A 21466-nucleotide genomic window follows, 5' to 3' on the forward strand; every position below is an offset into this window, starting at 1 on the left:
TATATATAAATTAATAACATATACATAGATTTTTCTAGGCTAAGCTTGGACAGAATTTTATAATGGACTCGCGTATATTGGGAAATTTATTTTTGATAAATGTGATTCCTTCCGATGATGCAAGTTACAACTCGATTCGATATTTTCTTCGCTCGCTTCGATATTGTGCATGTTATATTAAGTTACTCGTATTTTAAATTTAATTCTAGTACATGTAATTCTAAATTCGTTGTAAAGTGTCCTTTTTTACGTCACGGCGTGCGTCCATATCAAATGCTGCATAAATGGTTTTTTACTCTAATTATAGTTCTAAAACATTGCTTACTTAATTCGAGTTCGCAGACTCTGAGCTTAGTTCCTAGTTTACAAAGTTCCATTACTATGCTCAATGTATGTCATACGAGTAGATGTATTCGCAAATGTATGAGTTTACTGTGGATTTATTTCAATTCTTTCTGTGTTGAACGATGTAACAAATCTCTATTGAAAATTCACAATTCCATGCGTTATTTTCGAAATTTTAAATCGTGAATTACGTTTCTCTGCGGTATGTGTTGTTTCGACGATAAATTTTGTACGATATTGAGTCAGCTTGTTGTTACGGTATATCACGTTTGTAAGTAGCTTAACACGTAATGTAAGAAGATACACATAATATGTCAGATTTATCGCAAAGTATTGCTGTAATATAAGATAAGAATTAAAAAGTTGTTGATTATTTATCTAATAAAAATTGTTTTATTGCCAAAGAATATCTTGGTATGCACGATATCGTGCAGTGGCTGTGTAAATAATAATTGTCGAGGTGGCGTTTTTATTGGTCTATATATTTGCGTGCTGAAAAACACCTGTGTGAATTGGACACAATTTGAAAAAGTATTAGACACGTAATACTTGTATAAATTTAAGAAGCTAAAAAAATATTTACATAAAATATGTAAATATTCATGAATACATAGAACGTATTCATGAATATTTACATAATTTTCTACTTGGCCTTGTCGTTTTACTACTTATACTGCATTATATACAGGATACGCTTGAACGATTTTACGTAGCTAAGAGAATAATGTATTTTTACGAGACAACACCGTGTTAAGAAACGTCAATTAATTGATATATCAAAACAATATGTTGATATATGATTAAACATATATATTTATAAAATAAGTGATATTACTATATGATATTACTTCAATAATTTGAAACATCCTGTATATAAATGTACATACGTGTATACTTTTTAATTTGTTATATTTTCGTTAAAATCTCTTATACGCAATAAGTCCTCGTTATTTTTTCACCTTGTGTTGCGCACGAATTATTTGTTGTATTTAAGTGACATTGTATGTAACCTCTTAATGTAATAATGTGTTCATTCTTGTATCTTATTATATATTCGTATATTTATATATATATCTCTCTCTCTTCTTGGCACACAGAAAACACAAGTATTTTGGTTTGTTATCTCTTCTATGGCAACGGAGATAGGGAGAGCAGAGAGAGAAGTCATCAAATCAAAAGGCGCTTATTGATGTTTAGTCAGCGGGGAGGAAAGTAGCGTGTATTCCATTTAAAAACGTTTCTCGACTCGAAATTCTCGATCTAACAAAATGTTTTTCTGAAACGTGAACACACAGTTTAGAATTTGAGGAGAAAATTTTGATAAACGTAACGAAACGTTAATCAATATCGAAGATGATGAAAAAAAAGAAAAAAGCGCGTAAGGAAAAAAAAGTACGAAAAAAGTGTCTCAACGAACACGAAACAGTGTCTTACGAACAACAGCTCTTAGACAACAATAGACAATTGTCGCGGTATTTATTTGTGAAAAATAAAAACAATTTTACGCTGTAATTTTATTTTCTATTTTTGCGCTTTGACTACACAAAGTTTTTCGCGATGCTGTTTCAAGGCTACGCAGTCGAAATGAAGAACTCGAGTGCGAGGTGAAGGATTTGACAAACAAATTCGAGCAGTTGCGAGATGATCAATCCGACGTTGTGGCGCATTTGAAACGTGAATTGGAAAGGAAGATAGAAGAGGCTCGGGAGTTGGGCGAGCGTTTACAGGCTCTGGAAGATCTGAGAAAGACGGAACAGGCCGAGTACAAGAAGAAAGAAAGCGCGATGGAACTCGAATATCGCACCATGGAAAGTAATTTGAGCGCGGAAGTAAAACTCGCAGGTAATGTATCGGTAACATTCGGCGCGCGAATGATACAAAAATATGATAAAAGTTCGCATTTTGTTACTTCACACACAAGCCGGGAAGCTGAACGCGCTGGAAGACTGGAGATTGGCTCGCTTGGATCTGATGCGCAAATTCGAGGTCCAGGAGGAGCAGATTGAGAAACAGGAGGAATTGCACAAAACGCAGCTCTTCGAAACGGAGAGATCGGTCATTATCGCAAAGGCCAAGTAAGTGACGTTCCGTTGACAATTTCCGAACTCTCTCTTTTAAAAAACTCAGAAGATACGTTTCGCTTCTGGCCGATCACGGCGTTTTATTTTTGCAGAATGCAAAAGGAAATGGAAGAACGATTGAAGCAGCTTGCGCACGAATTTAAGGAAGCGACGAACATTCGCATAGCGGACGTGATGCACAACGCGATCAGAAGAAACGTCGCGCTGAATCACGAACTGAACACGATGCTGAAGATCTGTCAGGATCTGGAAATGCGCAGCACCGAGTGCAAGGACAACGAGCGTGTGCTGAGACTGCAGTGTGAATTGTTCGAGGAGGAGGCCAGACTCGCGCAGAAGGACATGACGAAGAACAGACACGTGATGCATCAGGTCGCGCAGGATTACGTGAACATGGTCCTTGAGTACGGGCGTGTGCAACGCGAGAACGTTAAGCTGCAAAATTACGAGCAACTTGTAAACGAGTACAAGACTAGATGCGCTACGTCGACGGAGAAGATAAAGATTCTCCAGCAACGTTTGGAGGAGACCAGAAAAGCCAAGGAAAACGTTCTGGCGGAAGTGCGGAGTAAATGCAAACAGTTCAATAAATTGAAGAAAGTTTTGAACGAGGCCAAGAAGTGCGTTTTGGAAGTTTTGCAGGTGTCTCTCGCATGAAAATGTTTATTACAAATGCAAATTTATACCCAACAGAGAGGTAACATAAATTCTTTTTCACAGTTACAAGAGCACGTCTGCACGAGCGACGCCTGTCCCGTGTGCTGTGTCGAGCACAAACAAAAGATTTTGCACATGCTCCAAACCATATTGGAAAAACGTGATATTTCCGACGTACTCAAAGACGATGACTCGCAGGAGAGCTTGGATCATGTGAGAAGAATTCATGAAAAATATCCGTAATTAAAAAAATACACATATGTATACATATGTACATTGCAATTTTTCAGATAAAATCGAACGGGTCTCAAGACACGTTACTCGCTGAGGAGGACGTAGAACAAAGCGCTGCAAATATTGAGGAATTAATGCTTCGTTTGTGAACAATATGCATTTACAATCGAATACACGCAACAAAACATATTGTTTTAGCACAATCGCAGTTCGGCTTGCACCAATACGTAGTCGTGTTTTAACGTGTTAAAATGATTACGCAATAAAACACAGAAGTGCGTATGCGCAGAGCGAAGAGCGCCTTGTCGCACATTGTTTTTCCGAAGCAAAACTTGGTCCAATCGTTCAAAAGGCTCATTGAAAGGCGCGTTATCCTTTGAAGCGAAATTGCACATTTCGTTATCGATGTTTCGCAAAAAACGTTTTTTTTTTTTTTTTTTTTTATCATCAAAGTAGAGCAGCTACTGCGCAAAGCGGCGTTCGTTGCAGAGGTTACAAACTGACGCACATACGTGAGCCGCACCTGAAATCATCGTGGGAAAGTCACATATCTATAAATCACTGACATTGGCGAGGCGGAGCTTCATATTCGCGCCGTTCGCACCTACAATCGCGCGATTCTCGGCGCACCCCGCCGATTCGTCGCGTGACGAGAGATTCAAATTCGTCACGCTTTTCACACGCTCGATAAAAAAAAATGACGGTGTTTCTCGGCCGTGATTGTTAAAAAAAAAAAACATCCAGACAGTACTGAAAGCAGCAGGAAAAGGGATAGAAGAGAACGGAAGGTGGCAAGATGAAGAGCGCAATTTCGAACGACGATTTGGAATTTTGGATGACTCGGCTTCCAGCGCCGCTCAAAGACGTACCCATAATTCACTTGGCAATACCCGGTACGTTCAAATAGTTCCGCTTGATGCGCAAGTATGTAAAAATTCCATAATACAAGTTGCGAAAGTAATTTTTTATTTCCGTAATTGTCTGATTTGCGATTGATCGTATAAGCGAGATATTGTTGTCGTGAGACACAATGCAATGTTTTTGCTGGGAATACAAACGGTATCGTAAAAATTATGTGTAATTTTCCGACAGGTTCCCACGACACCATGACTTACACGATTGAAAAACGCAACGACGTGGGGCCGGACGAGCCCGCCTACATCCGAACGCTCGGTCGTTACTGCTCGTTTGTCGCTAAACCCATTATCCTTAATTGGTCCATTACACAACTCGACGATGTCAGACAGCAACTTAACGGAGGAATCCGATATTTGGATTTGCGCGTTGCAACGAAACCGAGAACCGGAAACATTCACTTCCTTCACGGCTTGTACGGCGCGGAAGTTGGGAAGCCACTCGCGGACGTCGCCAATTGGCTCACCTCGCACGCGAGCGAGATCGTCATTCTGGACTTCCAGCATTTCTACGCGTTCACGAACGAGGATCATCGTCGTCTGATCGAGACGATACATCACATATTTCACGGGAAACTGTGCCCGGTCTCGTCCAGACTTGATCAAATGACGCTGCGGTCGCTGATCGCGAGAAGGTGTCAGGTGTTCGTGATTTACAGAAACATTTGCGCGCAAAATCACTCGGATCTGTGGCCGTCCGGACTCTGGCGTACCGTCTGGCCCAACACCGTCAACGTTAACGAGCTAATCGATTTTCTGAACGTCGAACTGCAGAGCCGTGAGCTGGACATCGCGTTCGTGGCGCAGTGCCTGTTGACTCCGGACACGTCCTACGTTATGAAACACTTGTGCGGCACTCTGCAGAGAGATCTGGTGCCTGTTTGCCAGAAGGCCGTTCTTCCTTGGATCAGTCAGAAACGACCCGGCCGCGGCGGCCTGAACATAGTCATAGCGGACTTCGTGTCGGACAAGAACTTTCTGTTCTGCAAAACGGTCATCGAGTGCAATATGAAACTGCTCCGCAGTCCGGACGCTTTCTAGGCTACAAAAATTTCGCACATCTCGCTTTATAAACATTGTTTTTTTTACTAACGCGTCTCGCTTAAAGCTCTTTCTAACTAGATACGTTCACCTGGCGTTCCACAAAAGAAGTTTCACTACTTGAACAAGGTATATCTCTTATTAAAGCTTACTTTATTTTATATATGTATATATATAGTTTTTCTTTTTTTTTTTTTTTTTTGAACTCTTAAGAAGTGTCTCTCTTTGAAACTTATATACTACGCGAGCGACAGAGCTCGAACCTAATGTACGTACTCAGCTATGCGTAATTCGAACTATGGCACATTGTTTGGAAAACAAACACGTTTAATTATCATTACAGATACAATAAATAATATATATATACGTTCTCACTTTTTTTTGTGTGTGTTTAGGAGATAAGTTCAAGACCAGTTTTTTATATCACTCCACCTTACATAACGGATTAATATACAAGATCGTAGAAGAAGATAAACACATTTGAACGAATGTACAATGATTTTTATAATAAGGATAATAAATTATTATCACACTAGTAAAGAGTACGTGTCTCAAATATGGAGAATTTCAATGGAATGTTAGTATGGATCTTTTTTTTTTTTTTCTTGAGCGTAAACATTACTTAAACGCTAATGTTAAAAAAAGGGGGAACTTGTGTCGTATCGATTCATCAGAATAATATATAGTTACGATAAAAGAGAATTGTAATGTATCACTTCCGTGCGTGTGCGACACGCGCGTGAATTTTTTTTTATTGATTCTTCTCTTTCAACAGGAAATGTCATCATAAATCTCTATATGATATTTAAGTATATAAGCTGGCAGTAGGGCAAACAAAAGTATATATATGTATGTATATATATATATATCTGTCGCGCAACAAACTCGAAGGATGTTGATGTTTTTTTTTTTTTTTTCACGGTTGTTTGTACTTTCTTTCAATGAGAGTTCGATATTTCGTGTGCAAACTGCTACGTATGCGCGTACGTGTGAAACCGATGGAATAAAGTTAGCGCGTTGGTGTATTATATTTCACATAAATGGATTTCTCGCACAAGGTACACACTTTCCGAAGTAACTTTTACAGACGTTTTCTCGAGTATTTAACGGAGATAAATTCTGACTTTTTTTTAGAGCACGTGAAACTCGTTCGCTTGGTGTCATCTCGTCATAAGGCCTTCACCTTGAGTTGCTTCATTCTGGGAGCGCGTTTCTTCGCCAGTCTTTTCTGCTCCTTTTCCTCCCACTTCCGTTGTTTGTCGGGATCCTCTTCCTGTAGGATCCTTTCTTTCTCGGCTCTGCGGCGCTCCTCTCGTCGTTGCGCCGCAGCTTCCGCTCTCGCGGCGTGTGTCGTCTTCAGAAAGGCTTCCTCCACTTTCAGTCGATTTTTATCGGCTTTATTTTTGCCCTGTGTGTACATACATTTGTTGATTTTGATTACGAATATCTTTCGGAAAGAAGAATTATCTTTCGCGATAAACAAAAACGCGTACAAACCTCTTTGGATAACTTAAAACGTCGCAACTTATCGACTAGATACAAAGTGAGCTGAAGCAAGAGCTTCAGTTTCTCTTGGGTCTCTGCGTTAGCCGTTCGGCCCTTGAGACTTATATTCAGACCCACCAGCAGCACCTTTTTTACTCCTGGCATTGTTAACGGAGTGGTGTCTCTGGAACGAGGAAAAGGAACCAACTGTCAATATTCTTCGCTCAATACCGAGAGATAATTAACGCATATTTTGATTCTACTTACTCCTGCTGTTTACGCCCACTGTACTGATCGCTGATGTGAATGTAATCTATGTAAGGTGAGAATTTCGAGAAGGCTTGAAGAACTTTGGAGTCCAGAATCGCCGATGTGGCTTCTGCGATTTCGGACATGACGAAGAAACCCGACGGAAGACCGAACTTTTCTCCGGGTCGTTTTTCCGGACAGAACACGCTGATATCAGCCATATCTCGCACCAGGTGCATCGCTGTCCGTTTTGTAGCGACCGCTAAAACGAAATTGTCCACCTCATCTTTTGAGAGCTCTACATGTATGTGGGCTTGATCATTTTGTGGACGTACTAACTGAGCCAGTACGGCGACCAGGTCCTGCCTCTTTATCAGTTTCAACTCGACGAGCATGGACTCGCAACCGACGCGACCCGAGCAATACAGATTGTACTGGGACTCGCTCTCCTTCATCAGAATATTGTCTCGCGGATTGTCGCTCGAGTTATTCGAGTGACTGAGAAGGGAAAAGTTTTCCGACAAGAGCTGCGTGTGATCCGCCAGCCATTGCTCGGCGATACGAGCGTTTTTGGAACGTCCCACCATGTAATTTATGAAGTATACCACCAGCCCCGCGACCATCAGTATTTCTAAATAAAAGCTCTCCCATCTGTCCCACGGGTGCAGCGGTACCTTCGTGATTGTCAGCGTGGATGGTTCGTCGCTCTTGGACCCGGAACTGCCCGCGACATCCAATCCTTCGAACTCCTCCTCGTCTTGAAAGTGATCGAACTCGCTGTCAGCGTCCACAACCAGGACGTCGTCCTCCTCGAACTCCTGACTCGTCTCCTCTTCGCGAGGTAGCTCGGACACGCGTTCGGCCGATGCGATCGGCTTCTCTTCCTCGAACTCCTCGAATTCCGCAAATTCATTGTCCTCGGACACATCTTCGTGGAAGTGCGCTGTAACCCACAAATTGGTGGCCACTAGTGTGATGTGCACCGCCACAAGCCACAATTTCATGTTATCTGAAACAGTAAACAATTAACAAACATATATGTATATATAGCACACGGACACAACTACGTTTTGTCTCATAATAACAACATATTTTTGTGAAAAAAAAAAAAAAGAAAAAACCTCTCCGACACCGTTCGTTTCTGACACATGTGTGGATATTTGTATTCGTCGAAAAATTACAGACTCGGGTGCAATGACTCACCGGTGAGTGCGTGTTTATATCTGAGAAGCTCGAGTACTCGTCATTGATTTCGAAGTTATCGAAGTGTCAGAAGTAAAAAGCACTGCGACACCACTGACTGCATCAGACGTAGATGACTCCGCATTGCTTCCACACGCCACGAAGGTGTCACGCGTGTCTGACGTCACTTCCTCAATATGAAGAAGAGGTGTCCGCCGCATTGTAAATAGGTACGTATCTAATAAATATGTACGCGTGTAAATATTTATAATTTATAATCAAGCATTTCGCGCGTACTGACTGGCAACTTTATTTATTGTTTTTAAATAAAAAAGTCGCACGTGTACACGTTTCACGAACAAAAATCACACATTATCGCACGGATAAATACTACAGACGTTAGAAAAAACAAAAAAAAAAAAAAAAACAATCAAAGGAAATCATCGCAAGCCCGCGACGTCGCGGGAAAATTTTATCTTCATTCGCGAGAATTTCATAATTTTTTATTTACACAACACATTGCACAAAGTGCAAGAGAGCGGTTCTTTCTCGCGCAAGAAGAACAACGCCGATCGGTAAGGCAGAATCCGAATCGGGCTGAAGTAAGTCGACTTTCCCGACTCGTTTTCGAACGCGTTCGATGACGAAACGAGATATCGATTCGGCGTCCCCGGCGTCGCGCAGACAGAGAAAGAGAGAGAGAGAAGGAGACTTGCTCGCGCACGTTTGACGTTTCCTCTTCGCTCGCGCGTCTCTCTCTCCTGTCAAAACAGTTATTATGCGATCGCTTTGGCGTGATCGCGCGAGTAATCGCGTATGTTCGCGCGTGTGACCGGTCGACGCACGTTTCTCGCCGAGAAAAAATTAAAAACAACTTCCAGAAGAGAGCGGCGGTCTCGCGCGCTGCGCTGCCGCACTGGGAATCGATATGCGTGAGGAACGACGGGCAACCCGTTGACAACAAATCCTTGGGCTAAAACAATGGATCAATACCGATACCTTGCGGCGGAGGGCAACTCGTAGAAACGGTAATGTGAAAACCAACCACACACACCACACGTCGCTCTTTCGGCTCGTCTGTAACGTAATTCGATGTAATTTTTCCGTTTATGTGTCATTGTCCGATTGACGAAACACAGCTGACCTTCCCGCAGAAAAAAGACTCACACACCCGTCGGTTTTTCCGCTGCGACGACGCGCACGTATGTACATATTTAACCCTTAACCCTTAAGCGACGACGTTAATATCGTCAACTTCAGCTCGCGACGACGTTGCGTGACGCGTGGTGGAACGAGAGTTGGTTGTCGCCAAGTTTTTTTTCGACTTTTGAGATTTGTGTTTCGAGCGACAGACACAGATTTCCGAATCCGCAACACACCGCTCCGAATGTCACTTGATCTCTTTTAGAGAAATAGAATTGAAAAAAAAACGCACACAAGTGGAGATTCTTATATAAGCCCTTTGATGTTTGTTCTTATTGCTAAATCTTTTATAATCTATATGTCGAGGTTGAAAATAACATGCTATTTTTCATGCAGATGTAGTTTTTGTTTTTTCAGTATTGACGTAGAGTCTCAAATTTGATGTTTTTATTGCAAATCTTTTACTACGACATACTATAGTACACGTCAAGGTTGAAAATGATATGCTTATTTCACAGACACACAGACGTAGTTTTTTCCAATATTAATGTATTCCAAATTTTTTAACGAGATCCTTCGTTACTTTTGTGATAAACGCGGGTACAGTCGAGCGAATGAGAGGATAAACTGCAACTCGAGTTTTTTTCTCGATACTTTATTTTCTCTAAAATAAAACTATAATAGATTTTAATGAAGCGTGTCACGTTTAAAAAAGATACAGTTGTTCTTGAAATAAAGTATCCCGAGAATGCAGAAACACAACAGTCCCCGAAGAGAACGAATAAGAAATTTGTTGAAACACAGGAAAGTTCGAGACTAGGGTTGACGATAATCACTTTGCAGACGAGAGCCGCCTGCTTCGCCGGCCATGGAAAAATTGGACAACCAGCAGAAAACCTGGAAGAAAAAAAGCATGAAGTCAAGCGCGAGCGCCGAGGTGGCGACCCAGTGCGTGAAGGTGGTGGTGCGATGCCGGCCGATGGACGAGCGGGAGACCGCGCGCGGTTACACCCGCGTGGTCGACGTGTTCCCGTCCAGAGGCGTGGTCGAGGTGCGTCATCCGCGCGATGATCCATCCAGCGAGACCGTCAAGATGTTCACCTTCGACGCGGTATACGACTGGAATTCCAGCCAGCAGGATCTGTACGAGGAAACGGTCAGGCCGCTGGTGTCGTCGATACTCGACGGATTCAACGGCACGATCTTCGCGTACGGGCAAACCGGGACCGGGAAAACTTACACTATGGAGGGCTCGAAGACGGATCACGAGAGGCGCGGTATCATTCCGCGCTCCTTCGAGCACATATTCAACCACATCGGCCGTTCGGAGAACATGCAATATCTGGTGAGAGCCAGTTATCTGGAGATTTATCAGGAGGAGATACGCGATTTGCTGCATCCCGACCAGAGTCTGCGTTTCGAGCTAAAAGAGAAACCGGACATCGGGGTGTACGTCAAGGATTTGTCGACCGCCGTCTGCAAAAGCGCGGCGGAGATACAGCATCTGATGAACGTGGGTAATCAAAACAGAACGATCGGCGCGACGAATATGAATGAGCACAGCTCGCGATCGCACGCGATCTTTCTCATCACGATCGAGATGGGCGGCATCGGCGACTCCTGCGGCATCAGGGTGGGACGTTTGAATCTGGTCGATCTTGCGGGCAGCGAGAGACAGAGCAAGACTGGCGCGTCGGGGGAACGACTGAAAGAAGCGAGCAAAATCAATCTGAGTCTGTCGGCCTTGGGTAACGTAATTTCGGCGTTGGTGGACGGCAAAACGACTCATGTGCCGTATCGCGATTCGAAACTGACGAGACTGCTGCAGGATTCTTTAGGTGGCAACTCAAAAACCATCATGGTCGCGAACATCGGTCCGGCCAGCTATAACTACGACGAGACTCTCACGACTTTGCGATACGCCAGCCGCGCCAAGAACATTAAGAACAAGCCTAGAATAAACGAGGATCCGAAAGACGCTTTGTTGAGGCAGTATCAGGAGGAAATAGGTCGATTGAAAGAGAAACTCGCGCAGAAGAGTTGCGGCGTGCAACGAAAGAAAAAGAAATCCAAAAGAAAAAAAGAAGACGAGGCGATCGACTCGGAATCCGAGACGGAGGACAGCCGCGGCGAGGACAATAAAACGGTGGAGACTGACAAGAAACTGATAGCGGAGCAGTTGAAAGCTGAGAAACAGGAAACCGAAAATCTCATACAGAGAATAAAAGACCTCGAAAGCAAGATGCTCTGCGGCGGAAAAAACATAATCGACCACACGAACGAGCAGCAACGTGCGCTCGAACAGAAGGCGGCCGAAATTGCTGAACGCAAGAGACGCGAGGTCGAGATGCAGCAGAAGCTCGAGGACGAGGAGCTGACGATGGTCGGCGTGAGAGAGACCTACACCACGTTGCAGCAGGAAGTGGACGTGAAGTCCAGGAAGTTGCGCAAGTGTTTTACGAAACTGCAGGCTCTAAAGCAGGAATTGGAGGACGTGACCAGCGACTACAACCGGGACAGACGCGATCTGGAGCAGGAGCAGCACGAACTGATGAAGGAGCTCAAGCTCAAGTACCTCATAATCGAAAATTTCATTCCAGAGGAGGAGAAGACCAAGATTCTGTCCAGAATTCATCTAGACGAGGAGGAGGACTGTTGGGTGGTGAAGGATTCCGTACCATCCAGCGTCGACAGTATCAAGCGCCCGACATCGATACCGGGTGCTCGAAGACCGATCTCGGAGTACGCGCGAATAGCTCACGCGATGGGACGGGGATGTCGTTACGCGGGCGAGAACATACTGAACCTGGACCTCGACATGCCGGCACGGACGACCCTGGACTATCAGGGACCCGCGATCGCGCCGACGATTCAAGCCGTTCTGGAGGAGGCGCTGCGCGACGAGGGCGACATAGACGTCGATGCTTCCAGCACCAGGCTGAGAAAGCCGCGTCTGCAGTCGGCGCGCGTCAGACCGAAGAGCGTCACCAAGATGCAGCAGATTCCCGCGCCGGTCTATCCCAAGATGAGAGGCCTCGTACCGAAATAAAAAAAATAAAAAAAAAATAAAAAAAAAACAGACAAAACCCCGATTTGCGCGCTTCTTTCTTTCGTTTGTAAAGAGGAATGTATATATTGTATGAACCGTGTCTCTCGTACTTTAATTTATTGAACAGAAAAATACGTCTTTGTAATTCTCTAGTCATTGTGCAATTCGTGAAAACGTATATGATGATACTACGTATAAACAATATCGCCACGTATGTAACTGTTGTTAAATAATACGATATAAAATAGATCTTCATTCAGCTGAAATCTCTCGATCCCTCGCTTCTGATCAGATCGTCAAGGTACCTTAAAGAGTGAAAGAGTTGAACACAAGCAAGTGGCAGTAGAAGGAGAAATGTGTAAGAAACTCTATTCTTCTCTTTATTTTAGTTCCTCTTATGCTATATATATATATATATAATCCTGATTATATTCGTTTTTCTTATAAAAGAACAAATACTTTTAAAGCTCGTATATTATAATAGATCTCGGTTAGCAAGTTTCGGTCGCTCCCAACGCGCGTCTTGCTTCTCTCTCTCTTCCCGCGAGAAAGTTAGAAATTTCATTTCAAAATTGTTGATGAAAAAAAGATTTGACGCTAAAAGCAAGCATTTGCGAAAGAACTGTGCGAAAGAACTGTGTACTTGACAAAGGGCTGAAGGCACGTTGAAGGCACGCATGCCTTTCCATCTCTTTTTCTGCATTATTGTTTTTTCTAGAAAGATAAATTCGTCTCTCCCCCGCACACGCGTACATATCAACGGTCCCCGGTTCAATCGCGCGCTTGTTAACCGTGATCTAGCGTGATCCTATTATTAATAATAAAAACACTTACAGTATACAAGTATTGCTCATTAATCAAAACATATATAAATAATTAATTTACAAGTGATGCTCGTTAATGAAAAAAACAAAAAAAAAACAACGCAGATGATGCTACGTTCTTGCTACACTCGCGTTAGATGTCGCATTGAATGTCCTGAAATGTCGTTGGTGTAAAGTATTTTTAAAGGTGGATCTATATACATGTGTGTGTTTATCATATTGTGTGTGTGTGTATAGAAACGGCTTTTACACCAAATAAAAAGCAAGCTCGCCTTTGTTATCAAACATCGCCGTTATTCTCATATATACAACAACGACATTTTTATTGTTTTTTTTTTATTTTTTTATTGGAGATATACTATTATAATATAGATGTATATAAACGATATATATATATATATACATATATATGTGTATGCATATATATTTTTTTCTCACTTTGCATCAATTATTTTTAAACAACGTGCATGATATAATTATTCGTCAATTTTCGTTCACAAGTTACTTACTTGTCTCCTACGTTAGTCGAAATCGTAACGGTATTTTGTATGTAAATAGTACACGTTTCACTTTTTCGTACTTGTGTGTATTAAAAAAAAAAAACTCACTTTCAAAATATGTACACATGAAATAACACACAATTGAATGGGACTTTCACTGCACACACTCAGCAGCATGAAAGCTCCCGCTCCCCCTTGTTCCACGAAAGTGGAAAATAAACACTCGACATAAATAACAACAACGGGCAAAAATTAAATTTTCACGTCAATGTGTTACACAACCGATAGACAAAAAACCCTACGTAAACAAAATACATACATGTATCGGAGATCTGCGCGAGTTTGTCACGTGACAAATGAACGAATGTGATGTTCGCGCCTCGCGGCGATCCTATCGACGGATTTTGGACTTCGTCGCACTTGTGAAAATGTACGAGGACGAGATCCGATCGTGCAGATTGAATAAAAATTATAATACTTGTAAAGAAAGATTGCGCAATATATCCGGATAACTTTCTAAGTACAACTCCCTAGTCGTTAGACGGACAAGTATATCGAAAAAAAAATTTGATTTGTTCTGAAATTCGAGATGTGCGCAACAACGCCGAAAAATGTGTGCAAACACCGCGCGCACACACGACCAATCGTGAAACAAATTCGCACACATCGACACCGTATAACACGAATATCTCGTTAAAGATCTCACTTTGATCAATAAAATCGCTGTTGCGACATGTAATTGTCATACGTTTGCGGTTGCTGAACGTAACCAGTTGGCGCGGATTGCGACGGAGGATAAGTGCCGTAAGGCTGCTGAGGTGGAGGATATTGGTTCGCGCCGTATTGATTCTGATTGTTCATGTTGCCGTAACCCTGATAATTGTAACTATTGTCCACGTATCCCGGTGGATTGTTAGAGAACATTTGCGTGTGTTGATAATTCGAGAATTGCTGACCGGACACGTTCGGATAGGTGGTCAGTGGTGGTTGCGTCTGCGGCCGCGGTGGTTGCTGATTGTTCGGAATGAAGTTTTGATTGTAAAAGTTGGAGACGCCGGGAGTCGGCTCGACGGAACTCGGAGCGGACGGCGTGACGACACTGTTGGCGTTCAAACCGTGCGACTTCGGTACGAATTTGTTCGGCAGGTCGCACATAATGTTCGCGATCAGCCGTTTGGTCTCGTTCAGTATCGTGTTCGGATCGCTCGACTTCAGAACGTCCTTTTGCTTTGTCACCGGCGAGCGGGATCTCGACTTCGACCGCGATCGCGATCGCGACCACGATCTCGGCGACTTGGAGAACGAGCGAGACTTCTTAGCCTTCTCGTTCTCGCTCACATTTTTACTCGCGGCTTTGTAAATGTCCTCGTACGTGTAATCGTCGTCATCGTCGGACAGGTCTATCTTGGTTTTGGTTTTCTCGTCGTTGTCCTTCTTTTTCTGTTGCTCGTCCTCATCGTCCGCAAACATGTCCAGCTTGGGTTTCCACTTATTCCTGTCGTCTAGATTCGCTTTACGGGCGGAAAACGGGGATACGCTCTTTCTGCCTTTAACGAACTCGACGTCCGGGCTCTGTCGTGTGGGCGCTGTCACGCCTAGGTTAACGAAGTCTCTCAGTTTTTCCACTCTCAACGGATCGCTGGCCTCGAGTTTCTTCAAAAACCCTATGAGACTGTGTTGTTCCTGTGTGTTCAGGTCCTTGAACGTTTGTAACTTCGACTTGAGTTCAGCGTCCGTTAGATTCTCCATTCTGGAAGCTGGTCGTTCTACGGGAATGATCGGCGTAGTTGTTGGCGGTGCGACGGTGGTGGTCTCTGTTGTCGAAGCAGTGGTGGCAGTGCCGCAACTCGCCAAACTCTTCACAAAGTCGGCAGTAGTGACAGGCTTTTCGGAATTTTTCGACGCCTCCGCCATACCAACTACAGCGTTGATGAGAGTTTCCAATTCTTCCTGCGAAACATTCGTTCTTCCTTGTGCGACTAGAGCCGCGGCAATTTGCTCAGCAATAGCGACCTTGTCAACCGTACCAATACCCGGAACACTAACTGGTTCGGATTTCATGATAGATTTCGGAGCGACTTCCACCGATCTTGAGAAGGTTGTTCTGCTGATGTAACTGGGTTTAGTCGCTTCTAGAAGCTCTTTCTCGCGCTCTTTCTTCTTTTCCTCTTCCAATTTCTTTTTGCTCTCCGAAGCTTTGTGCAGCAACTTGGCGATGTTCTGTATCGCCGTTTTGGTCGCCGTGACGGCCATTTTCTCCACCATGCCAGCGAACAGCTGGCCTTTGAGCTTTTCTTTAACAGTCTCGAATAACACGCTCACTTCTTCGTCGTATAACAGTTCCTCAGCGGAATTTGGTTTTGCCTTCTCGGCCGCCAAGGCTTTCGACAGAAGAGACACTACTTTAGGACCGAGAGAACCTAACTGACCTTCGAGAGCTGTGAGCAGCCGCAATAAACCGACTATCTCGAGATCATCTTTCAACACCTCTTCCGCGACGGGCGGAGTGGGCGATTTGTCCTTTACGGGATAAGGTGTCGCGTAATATATAGGGGCTCTGCCACGTGTTGCTGTTCGCGGATAGTTGCGAGCATACACGTTTCCTCTTGCGCTCGTGTACGAAGGATATACATATTCTCGGTCTCTGTATTCGTGGCGATCGTAGTAGTCAGACTTCAGTACTTTCGTGCCAACGTATTCTACCTCGTCGTCGCTCTCTGGACGATGTCGACTGCGTTTCGGAGAACGTTCTCGCTCTCGTTCTCGTTCTCGCTCTCGTTCTCGTTCTCGCTCTCGCTCTCGTTCTCGTTCTCGTTCCCGTTCCCGTTCCCGTTCCCGTTCTCGCTCCCGATCTTGCTTCGGAATCCATTTTCCGGGTGGTTTATCCTCGGGCAATTCCAATCTCTTCCTGATCTCCTCTTTCCGTTGCTGCAACTGCTCGTTGTGAATCTCGCGCATCCTCTTGTTCCAAAATTCAATCCACTCCGGCTTGAAGTCATGCTTACTCGGATCGCTACCCTCAGCCTGAAGCTCTTTGTATCGTCTGTTCCAGAATTTCTTCCACTCGTCTGGATAAGACGGATGCTTTTCGGGATTCTTCTCGTGGAACTTCAACGCGCGATCTAACGTTTCCTCCGCGCGTCTGATTTGCTCGCGGTACTTGTCCCATTTGTCGCGCTCCCTTAAAGGAGGCACCGAACGCGACCGCGATCGCGAACGCGTTCGACGTCCACGATCGTGCGAGTGACGCGAGTGTCGCGATGTGCTACGATATCTCCCCACGCTTCTCTCGGTGCTTCTCTTCCTACTTCCCCGTTCCGGCGAACGAGATTTCGAGCGAGACGGCGACGGGCTGCTCGATATGCTCGAAAGCGACGAGAGAGATTTAGTATCGTCCGAAGGACGTTTCGGTGATTTATTTAATTTTTCTTCGGGTTTTGGCGTGGTCTTACGAAAATTCGTTTTGTCCTTGTTAATAATGCGCATTTTGAAGATCCTAAAATAAAAGAAAATGTGTGATGCGTTTTTCGAGAGAAATTCAAAGACATCGTTACTTAAAGTTACACTTTTCTCCTAGAGCGTCGCAAAAAAAATCAAATAAAATTATAAAGTAAAAATATATATTTGCCGGGTGATTTGATAATATAATATATATATATAGTTAAGAAGAATTTTTAGATTTTAATCACATCTTGCATTAATTTCAGATTATATTTTTTTTTCTAGAGAAAAACAAAAATATATAGGTATTATACAATATATTGATGTAAAATCCACTGAAATATTTCATGCATTTTTTTATCAATCAATTATCAATTTATAATTTGTTGCTATTTTTACTGTTTACTTACGACTTTTCTTCTTTAGGGTCTGATTTCTTAGGCGATTTTTCCTTTTTCTTTTCTTCTTTTTTAAATTTATCGTCAATCTTCTCATCGACATTGGAATCTTGAGAAATTAAAAGACAAATTAAAAACATGCGTGCCAACATTTATATTATTACATGAGTAACGTATCTTTTTTCTATTATACTCACCTTTTTTTCTATTATTACCATTCATTTCTGCCATTTTTTCTTCAAAATTCGTAACCCATTTCACATCATAAACTTCCATAAACGTACACTCTGGTGTTTCCCTATATACAGGAAACAGCCAAATTGGTTTTTGTGATAAAATGTATCAAACAGATAATCGATTGTTAGAAATCTTAAAACGTATGCGCGTGTTATGTAAAAACATAACAAAGTTACGGAGTTTAGGAAAAAAGTGATTCTAAATAAATAAAGTAAGCAAATACATAAAAAAAATTGAAACTCAATTCAATTTTTGAACAAGAAAATAACACTAGACACAATCGTGACTTCAATCGTTAAATAAACGTCTTAGACTGCACGATTTGTTTCGCAATCAAAACTGGCGAACAATTCGTAATTCGATAAGGTTTCGCGCTTATTTATGTGATTTTGCACTTCAACGGACCCGAAAGAGATATATTCTCGTCTAACACAAGAGAACCGTTACTTCGACTTACCTAAAGTGCACGTCCTGATAGACTTTCTTGATGTACTCCATCTTATTCTTTTCGTACTGGGCTTTGTCCACCAATTGCGGTTGCATTCTTCCAAATTTCTTTTCGATCTTCTTCGCCACTAACACCAATATTTCATTGGCCCCACGCTTATAATTAGGAGTACGCGGTAACTCCGTAATCGCTCGCGATATAGTTGGGAAGTGTCGATTGAGATAGTTGATTCGGTGATTGTAACTGGTAATGTGGGCCATTACCGTGCGCGGATCGCCACGTTTGTCGCACAAAACACACGTGTAATTCGGCTCGCATGAGTCATTGTCCACTAACTCCAGCAGATATTCCAGACCGACCAGTGGTGAACTTTGATGCCGGTCCAAGCTAGTTTGTATTGCCGTGGTTCGGACTATCTGATCTTCCATACCGGGTGGCACCGGTTCGCCGGGCGCCAGCGTATCGGCGATGTTCGTCGTCTGAACCGGTATCTTGCTCGTTTCTGGTCGCTTGGACCACAGCATAACTGGATATGGCCATTCGTCCAGTTTCATTTTGTGACGATTGCACATATTGTGGCTTACTAGTTTGTGAGCCCCGAACAAAGCAACGTTACAGATATGACACCATATATCACCGTTCTCGGTCTCGGAGTAAACAGGTCTTAGTACACCATCTTCGGCGGTGACGCTGGATCGCATAATACGCTTGCGATCGTATTCTTCCTGCAGAACATAAACGATGAGTGTAAAACAGACGCGTTCTTCCGATGTCGATAATCTAGACAATTGGTGCAACAATAAAGTCGCGACGCGCAAGCTGTGTTATATAACGGAGAAAAATAAATTCCTAAAAGCGCGTATTTGATTTTAAGCGTATATTTATGAACGCTTAAGATCATTTTGAATATTTGTACAGTACAAACTCTAGGGGGAGGTGGCGTGATGATATTTTTCTCAATTGTATTTGTACTTGCTGCATGCGTACACTACACTAACGCGTAACAATTGTTTGTTTGTTTGTTTTTTTTTTTTTTTTGGTTATATTTTACTTGGTTTACCTTTCCTTTTTCTTCGGATAAGTGAGGAGTGCGCCCCTCAATGTCAAGATCGTCAAAGTTCTGCATGGTGTGTGGTCATAAACTAGCAGGTAAAAAAACTCCACAAAATTTCCTGAAAAAATTGAAACATTCTAAGACCAAGAGAAGAATGACGCTGAGACATCTAAGAGGTAAGCAGGACATTGGGATTATATAATTGCTTACAACAAAAATAAATTTTCAAGTGCTGACAGAAACAAAAGACTGTACAGAAAATTTTATGCACACATATATATATATACACATATATATGTATATATACATATATATACATATATACGTATATATACATAAATGTACATGTTGTAAGCAAATTATATTGTTGGTAATTTGTTACTTAACATTATTACTTAATTGCATTTATACTACATATATATGTTAATTACTACGATTTAGTGTGGAAAAAATTTAAATCAGCCGTACTTACTTACCATGTACCACTGTTACATATGCTAATATATAACATAATGTAAGTATTTATGAGTATTGTACAACACAATTGATGTGTATATGTCAGAGAGATTTGTTGTAGGATATACTTAACTTTGTTTTAAAAATTCTAACAAAATTGTCTTGTTCTTGCATTTCTAACAGAAAAAGTAGAAAATAAATTTATGTTCAATATGCACATGTGAGAAACAATACAAAACAAAAGATACAAATCTGATGATCAATATTTCCAATAGGTTTCGTATAAGTTTGTTCAAAGAGTTATGTTCTATATATTTTTTATATGTTAGTTATATGTTGTTCAAAGAGTTATTTTCTATTCTACGATTCTTTATCAACGTAACGATACAGACCATGTAATATTTGTAATTTAATATATTACAAAAATATCATAAAAATATTTTCATAATACATATTGATGTTACACAATGATTACAGAGGCAGATCTAAAGGTATCTACGCGCAGACAGATAATATACAAGAATTACAAATGCTTTGTTGACATTGAATAAGTGATTTATTTTCGGCGTACGATTCTTTAACAATATTGCGCCGCTAACAATATTGTCATCTATTACTTTTTGTGCCGGAGCAATTCTCCAGCTTACTTACCGCGAGACAATCTCTCAATATCCTATTTGAAACCGTTTTTCACTACTACAGAATCACAAATGCCACAGAACCAGAACTTAAAAACTTGAAACCGATTTTTCCCGCCGGAAATCGAGGGGCAAAGTTAGAGATTTTCTTTAACTTCGCCAAAGTGGTAGGTTGACTGGCGAATTGACAGGAATGATATGCGAATGTTGTCGACCAACCGCGCAACAACAATATGCGCTTCGCAACATTCCGTTTTGTTTTGACGGAAAATGCACAGTTTTTGCTCCGAGCTCAAACGGAATGATCATCGTGACCAAATGCAATCTAAAGTGGGAAGTGTGTGTTTTTTTTTCCAGACTATTTTCATTTTCTTTTCGAGACTTTATTTGACACATCGCGCGAAGTCGTTCGACGAGGAACGACGGAGGTTAGAGAGCGCTGACGTTAATACGTAAATTTTCACAGGAAGCAATATCGCCCGCGCAGCATCCACGAGACGAGATAAACGCTACAAAAAGCGAGAATTATTTTCACGATAATTTTAATTGAGTTGCAAAGTTGAGACAAGAAGCTTTGCTTCTCTAACGGTAGCCATCGTGTATCTCTTTCTCTCTCTCTCTCTCTCTCTCTTTCCGACATCCTCGACGACGTCGATTCTGAATCACGGTTATTCTCGTTACATCGTGACACTCGCGAGCATTGATAAGAGCTAGACTTACCTAAATGGCCGGGTCGTTTACTCGTTTGATGAATTTCTTTCGTCGCGCGCGTGGGATTCTAACAGTTTTATCTCTGCTTGTTTCTACTTCAATTTACGAGCAAGGCGAACCGTCGGAACCATCTTTCTTCGAACGTGCATGACGTGCGCTCACGCCATACATATAAAGCCCCTTGCACAATGGAAGGAATAGCGATAGCGATAGAAATAACACAGTTTTTAACACAAAATTCCAACTCGTCGGAAATTTTATCGCTATTGCTTATTCCGATTTTCTGATCTGCATTGATACATGTGTAGTTTTGTATGTTAGATTCCGCTGTTCCTACCTTTATTTTTAAATATAAACTCTTTAAAGCCTCTTGCACAAT

The 21466-nt window shown here is 42.2% G+C and overlaps 4 protein-coding genes across 10 annotated transcripts; 3 read left to right on the forward strand and 1 right to left on the reverse strand.

The window, feature by feature from the left end:
* Positions 1-17: 17 nt before the first annotated feature.
* LOC109860015 (centrosomal protein of 63 kDa) lies at positions 18-3622 on the forward strand. 2 transcript variants are annotated; one of them, XM_020438858.1, is made up of 7 exons: positions 18-876; positions 1443-1817; positions 1916-2187; positions 2267-2420; positions 2519-3068; positions 3147-3296; positions 3374-3622. In XM_020438858.1, exons 2-7 carry the CDS (start codon positions 1699-1701, stop codon positions 3464-3466), a joined length of 1338 nt encoding a protein of 445 aa, XP_020294447.1. In that variant the 5' UTR covers positions 18-876; positions 1443-1698; the 3' UTR covers positions 3467-3622. The 2 variants fall into 2 exon arrangements, with proteins under 2 accessions (XP_020294447.1, XP_020294439.1); XM_020438850.1 differs by having other exon boundaries at positions 18-1817.
* A 140-nt stretch (positions 3623-3762) lies between these two features.
* On the forward strand, positions 3763-6344 carry LOC109860028 (PI-PLC X domain-containing protein 2). Of its 2 annotated transcripts, XR_002250770.1 has the most exons (3): positions 3763-4210; positions 4410-5401; positions 5668-6344. XR_002250770.1 is itself a non-coding variant. In XM_020438870.1 (2 exons), exons 1-2 carry the CDS (start codon positions 4114-4116, stop codon positions 5270-5272), a joined length of 960 nt encoding a protein of 319 aa, XP_020294459.1. In that variant the 5' UTR covers positions 3763-4113; the 3' UTR covers positions 5273-6344. The 2 variants fall into 2 exon arrangements, 1 of the variants encoding a protein (XP_020294459.1); XM_020438870.1 differs by having other exon boundaries at positions 4410-6344.
* LOC109859984 (coiled-coil domain-containing protein 47) lies at positions 5457-21238 on the reverse strand. Of its 4 annotated transcripts, XM_020438773.1 has the most exons (6): positions 21097-21238; positions 19289-19400; positions 18238-18953; positions 17741-17841; positions 17556-17652; positions 13591-17200 (listed from the first exon to the last, which is right to left on the reverse strand). In XM_020438773.1, the coding sequence occupies exons 2-6, from the start codon at positions 19352-19354 to the stop codon at positions 14416-14418; spliced, it is 3765 nt and encodes a 1254-aa protein (XP_020294362.1). In that variant the 5' UTR covers positions 19355-19400; positions 21097-21238; the 3' UTR covers positions 13591-14415. The 4 variants fall into 4 exon arrangements, with proteins under 4 accessions (XP_020294382.1, XP_020294372.1, XP_020294391.1 ...); XM_020438793.1 differs by lacking the exons at positions 13591-17200; positions 17556-17652; positions 17741-17841; positions 18238-18953; positions 19289-19400 and adding exons at positions 5457-6680; positions 6770-6941; positions 7025-8015; XM_020438783.1 differs by lacking the exons at positions 13591-17200; positions 17556-17652; positions 17741-17841; ... (1 more) ...; positions 19289-19400; positions 21097-21238 and adding exons at positions 5457-6680; positions 6770-6941; positions 7025-8015; positions 8210-8300.
* On the forward strand, positions 8726-13592 carry LOC109860005 (kinesin-like protein KIF3B). Of its 2 annotated transcripts, XM_020438829.1 has the most exons (3): positions 8726-9216; positions 9328-9390; positions 10175-13592. In XM_020438829.1, exon 3 carries the CDS (start codon positions 10200-10202, stop codon positions 12378-12380), a length of 2181 nt encoding a protein of 726 aa, XP_020294418.1. In that variant the 5' UTR covers positions 8726-9216; positions 9328-9390; positions 10175-10199; the 3' UTR covers positions 12381-13592. The 2 variants fall into 2 exon arrangements, with proteins under 2 accessions (XP_020294418.1, XP_020294428.1); XM_020438839.1 differs by lacking the exon at positions 9328-9390.
* Positions 21239-21466: the final 228 nt, after the last annotated feature.

The sequence above is a fragment of the Pseudomyrmex gracilis genome, unplaced genomic scaffold (assembly GCF_002006095.1).
Source record: "Pseudomyrmex gracilis isolate BER0280 unplaced genomic scaffold, ASM200609v1 scaffold_7, whole genome shotgun sequence".
NCBI classification, from domain to species: Eukaryota; Metazoa; Arthropoda; class Insecta; order Hymenoptera; family Formicidae; genus Pseudomyrmex; species Pseudomyrmex gracilis.

Excerpts from the sequence above, each read along its gene's own strand:
- LOC109860015 (XM_020438850.1), top strand. The coding sequence starts at position 1,699 with ATGATGAAAAAAAAGAAAAAAGCGCGTAAGGAAAAAAAAGTACGAAAA. Across the intron at positions 1,818-1,915 it reads AACAATAGACAATTGTCGCG|GCTACGCAGTCGAAATGAAG; the intron begins GTATTTATTTGT and ends TGCTGTTTCAAG. Across the intron at positions 3,297-3,373 it reads CGCAGGAGAGCTTGGATCAT|ATAAAATCGAACGGGTCTCA; the intron begins GTGAGAAGAATT and ends GCAATTTTTCAG.
- LOC109860028 (XM_020438870.1), top strand. The coding sequence starts at position 4,114 with ATGAAGAGCGCAATTTCGAACGACGATTTGGAATTTTGGATGACTCGG. Across the intron at positions 4,211-4,409 it reads AATTCACTTGGCAATACCCG|GTTCCCACGACACCATGACT; the intron begins GTACGTTCAAAT and ends ATTTTCCGACAG.
- LOC109860005 (XM_020438829.1), top strand. The coding sequence starts at position 10,200 with ATGGAAAAATTGGACAACCAGCAGAAAACCTGGAAGAAAAAAAGCATG.
- LOC109859984 (XM_020438773.1), bottom strand. The coding sequence starts at position 19,354 with ATGCAGAACTTTGACGATCTTGACATTGAGGGGCGCACTCCTCACTTA. Across the intron at positions 17,842-18,237 it reads TATCAGGACGTGCACTTTAG|GGAAACACCAGAGTGTACGT; the intron begins GTAAGTCGAAGT and ends TCCTGTATATAG. Across the intron at positions 17,201-17,555 it reads GACCCTAAAGAAGAAAAGTC|GATCTTCAAAATGCGCATTA; the intron begins GTAAGTAAACAG and ends CTTTTATTTTAG.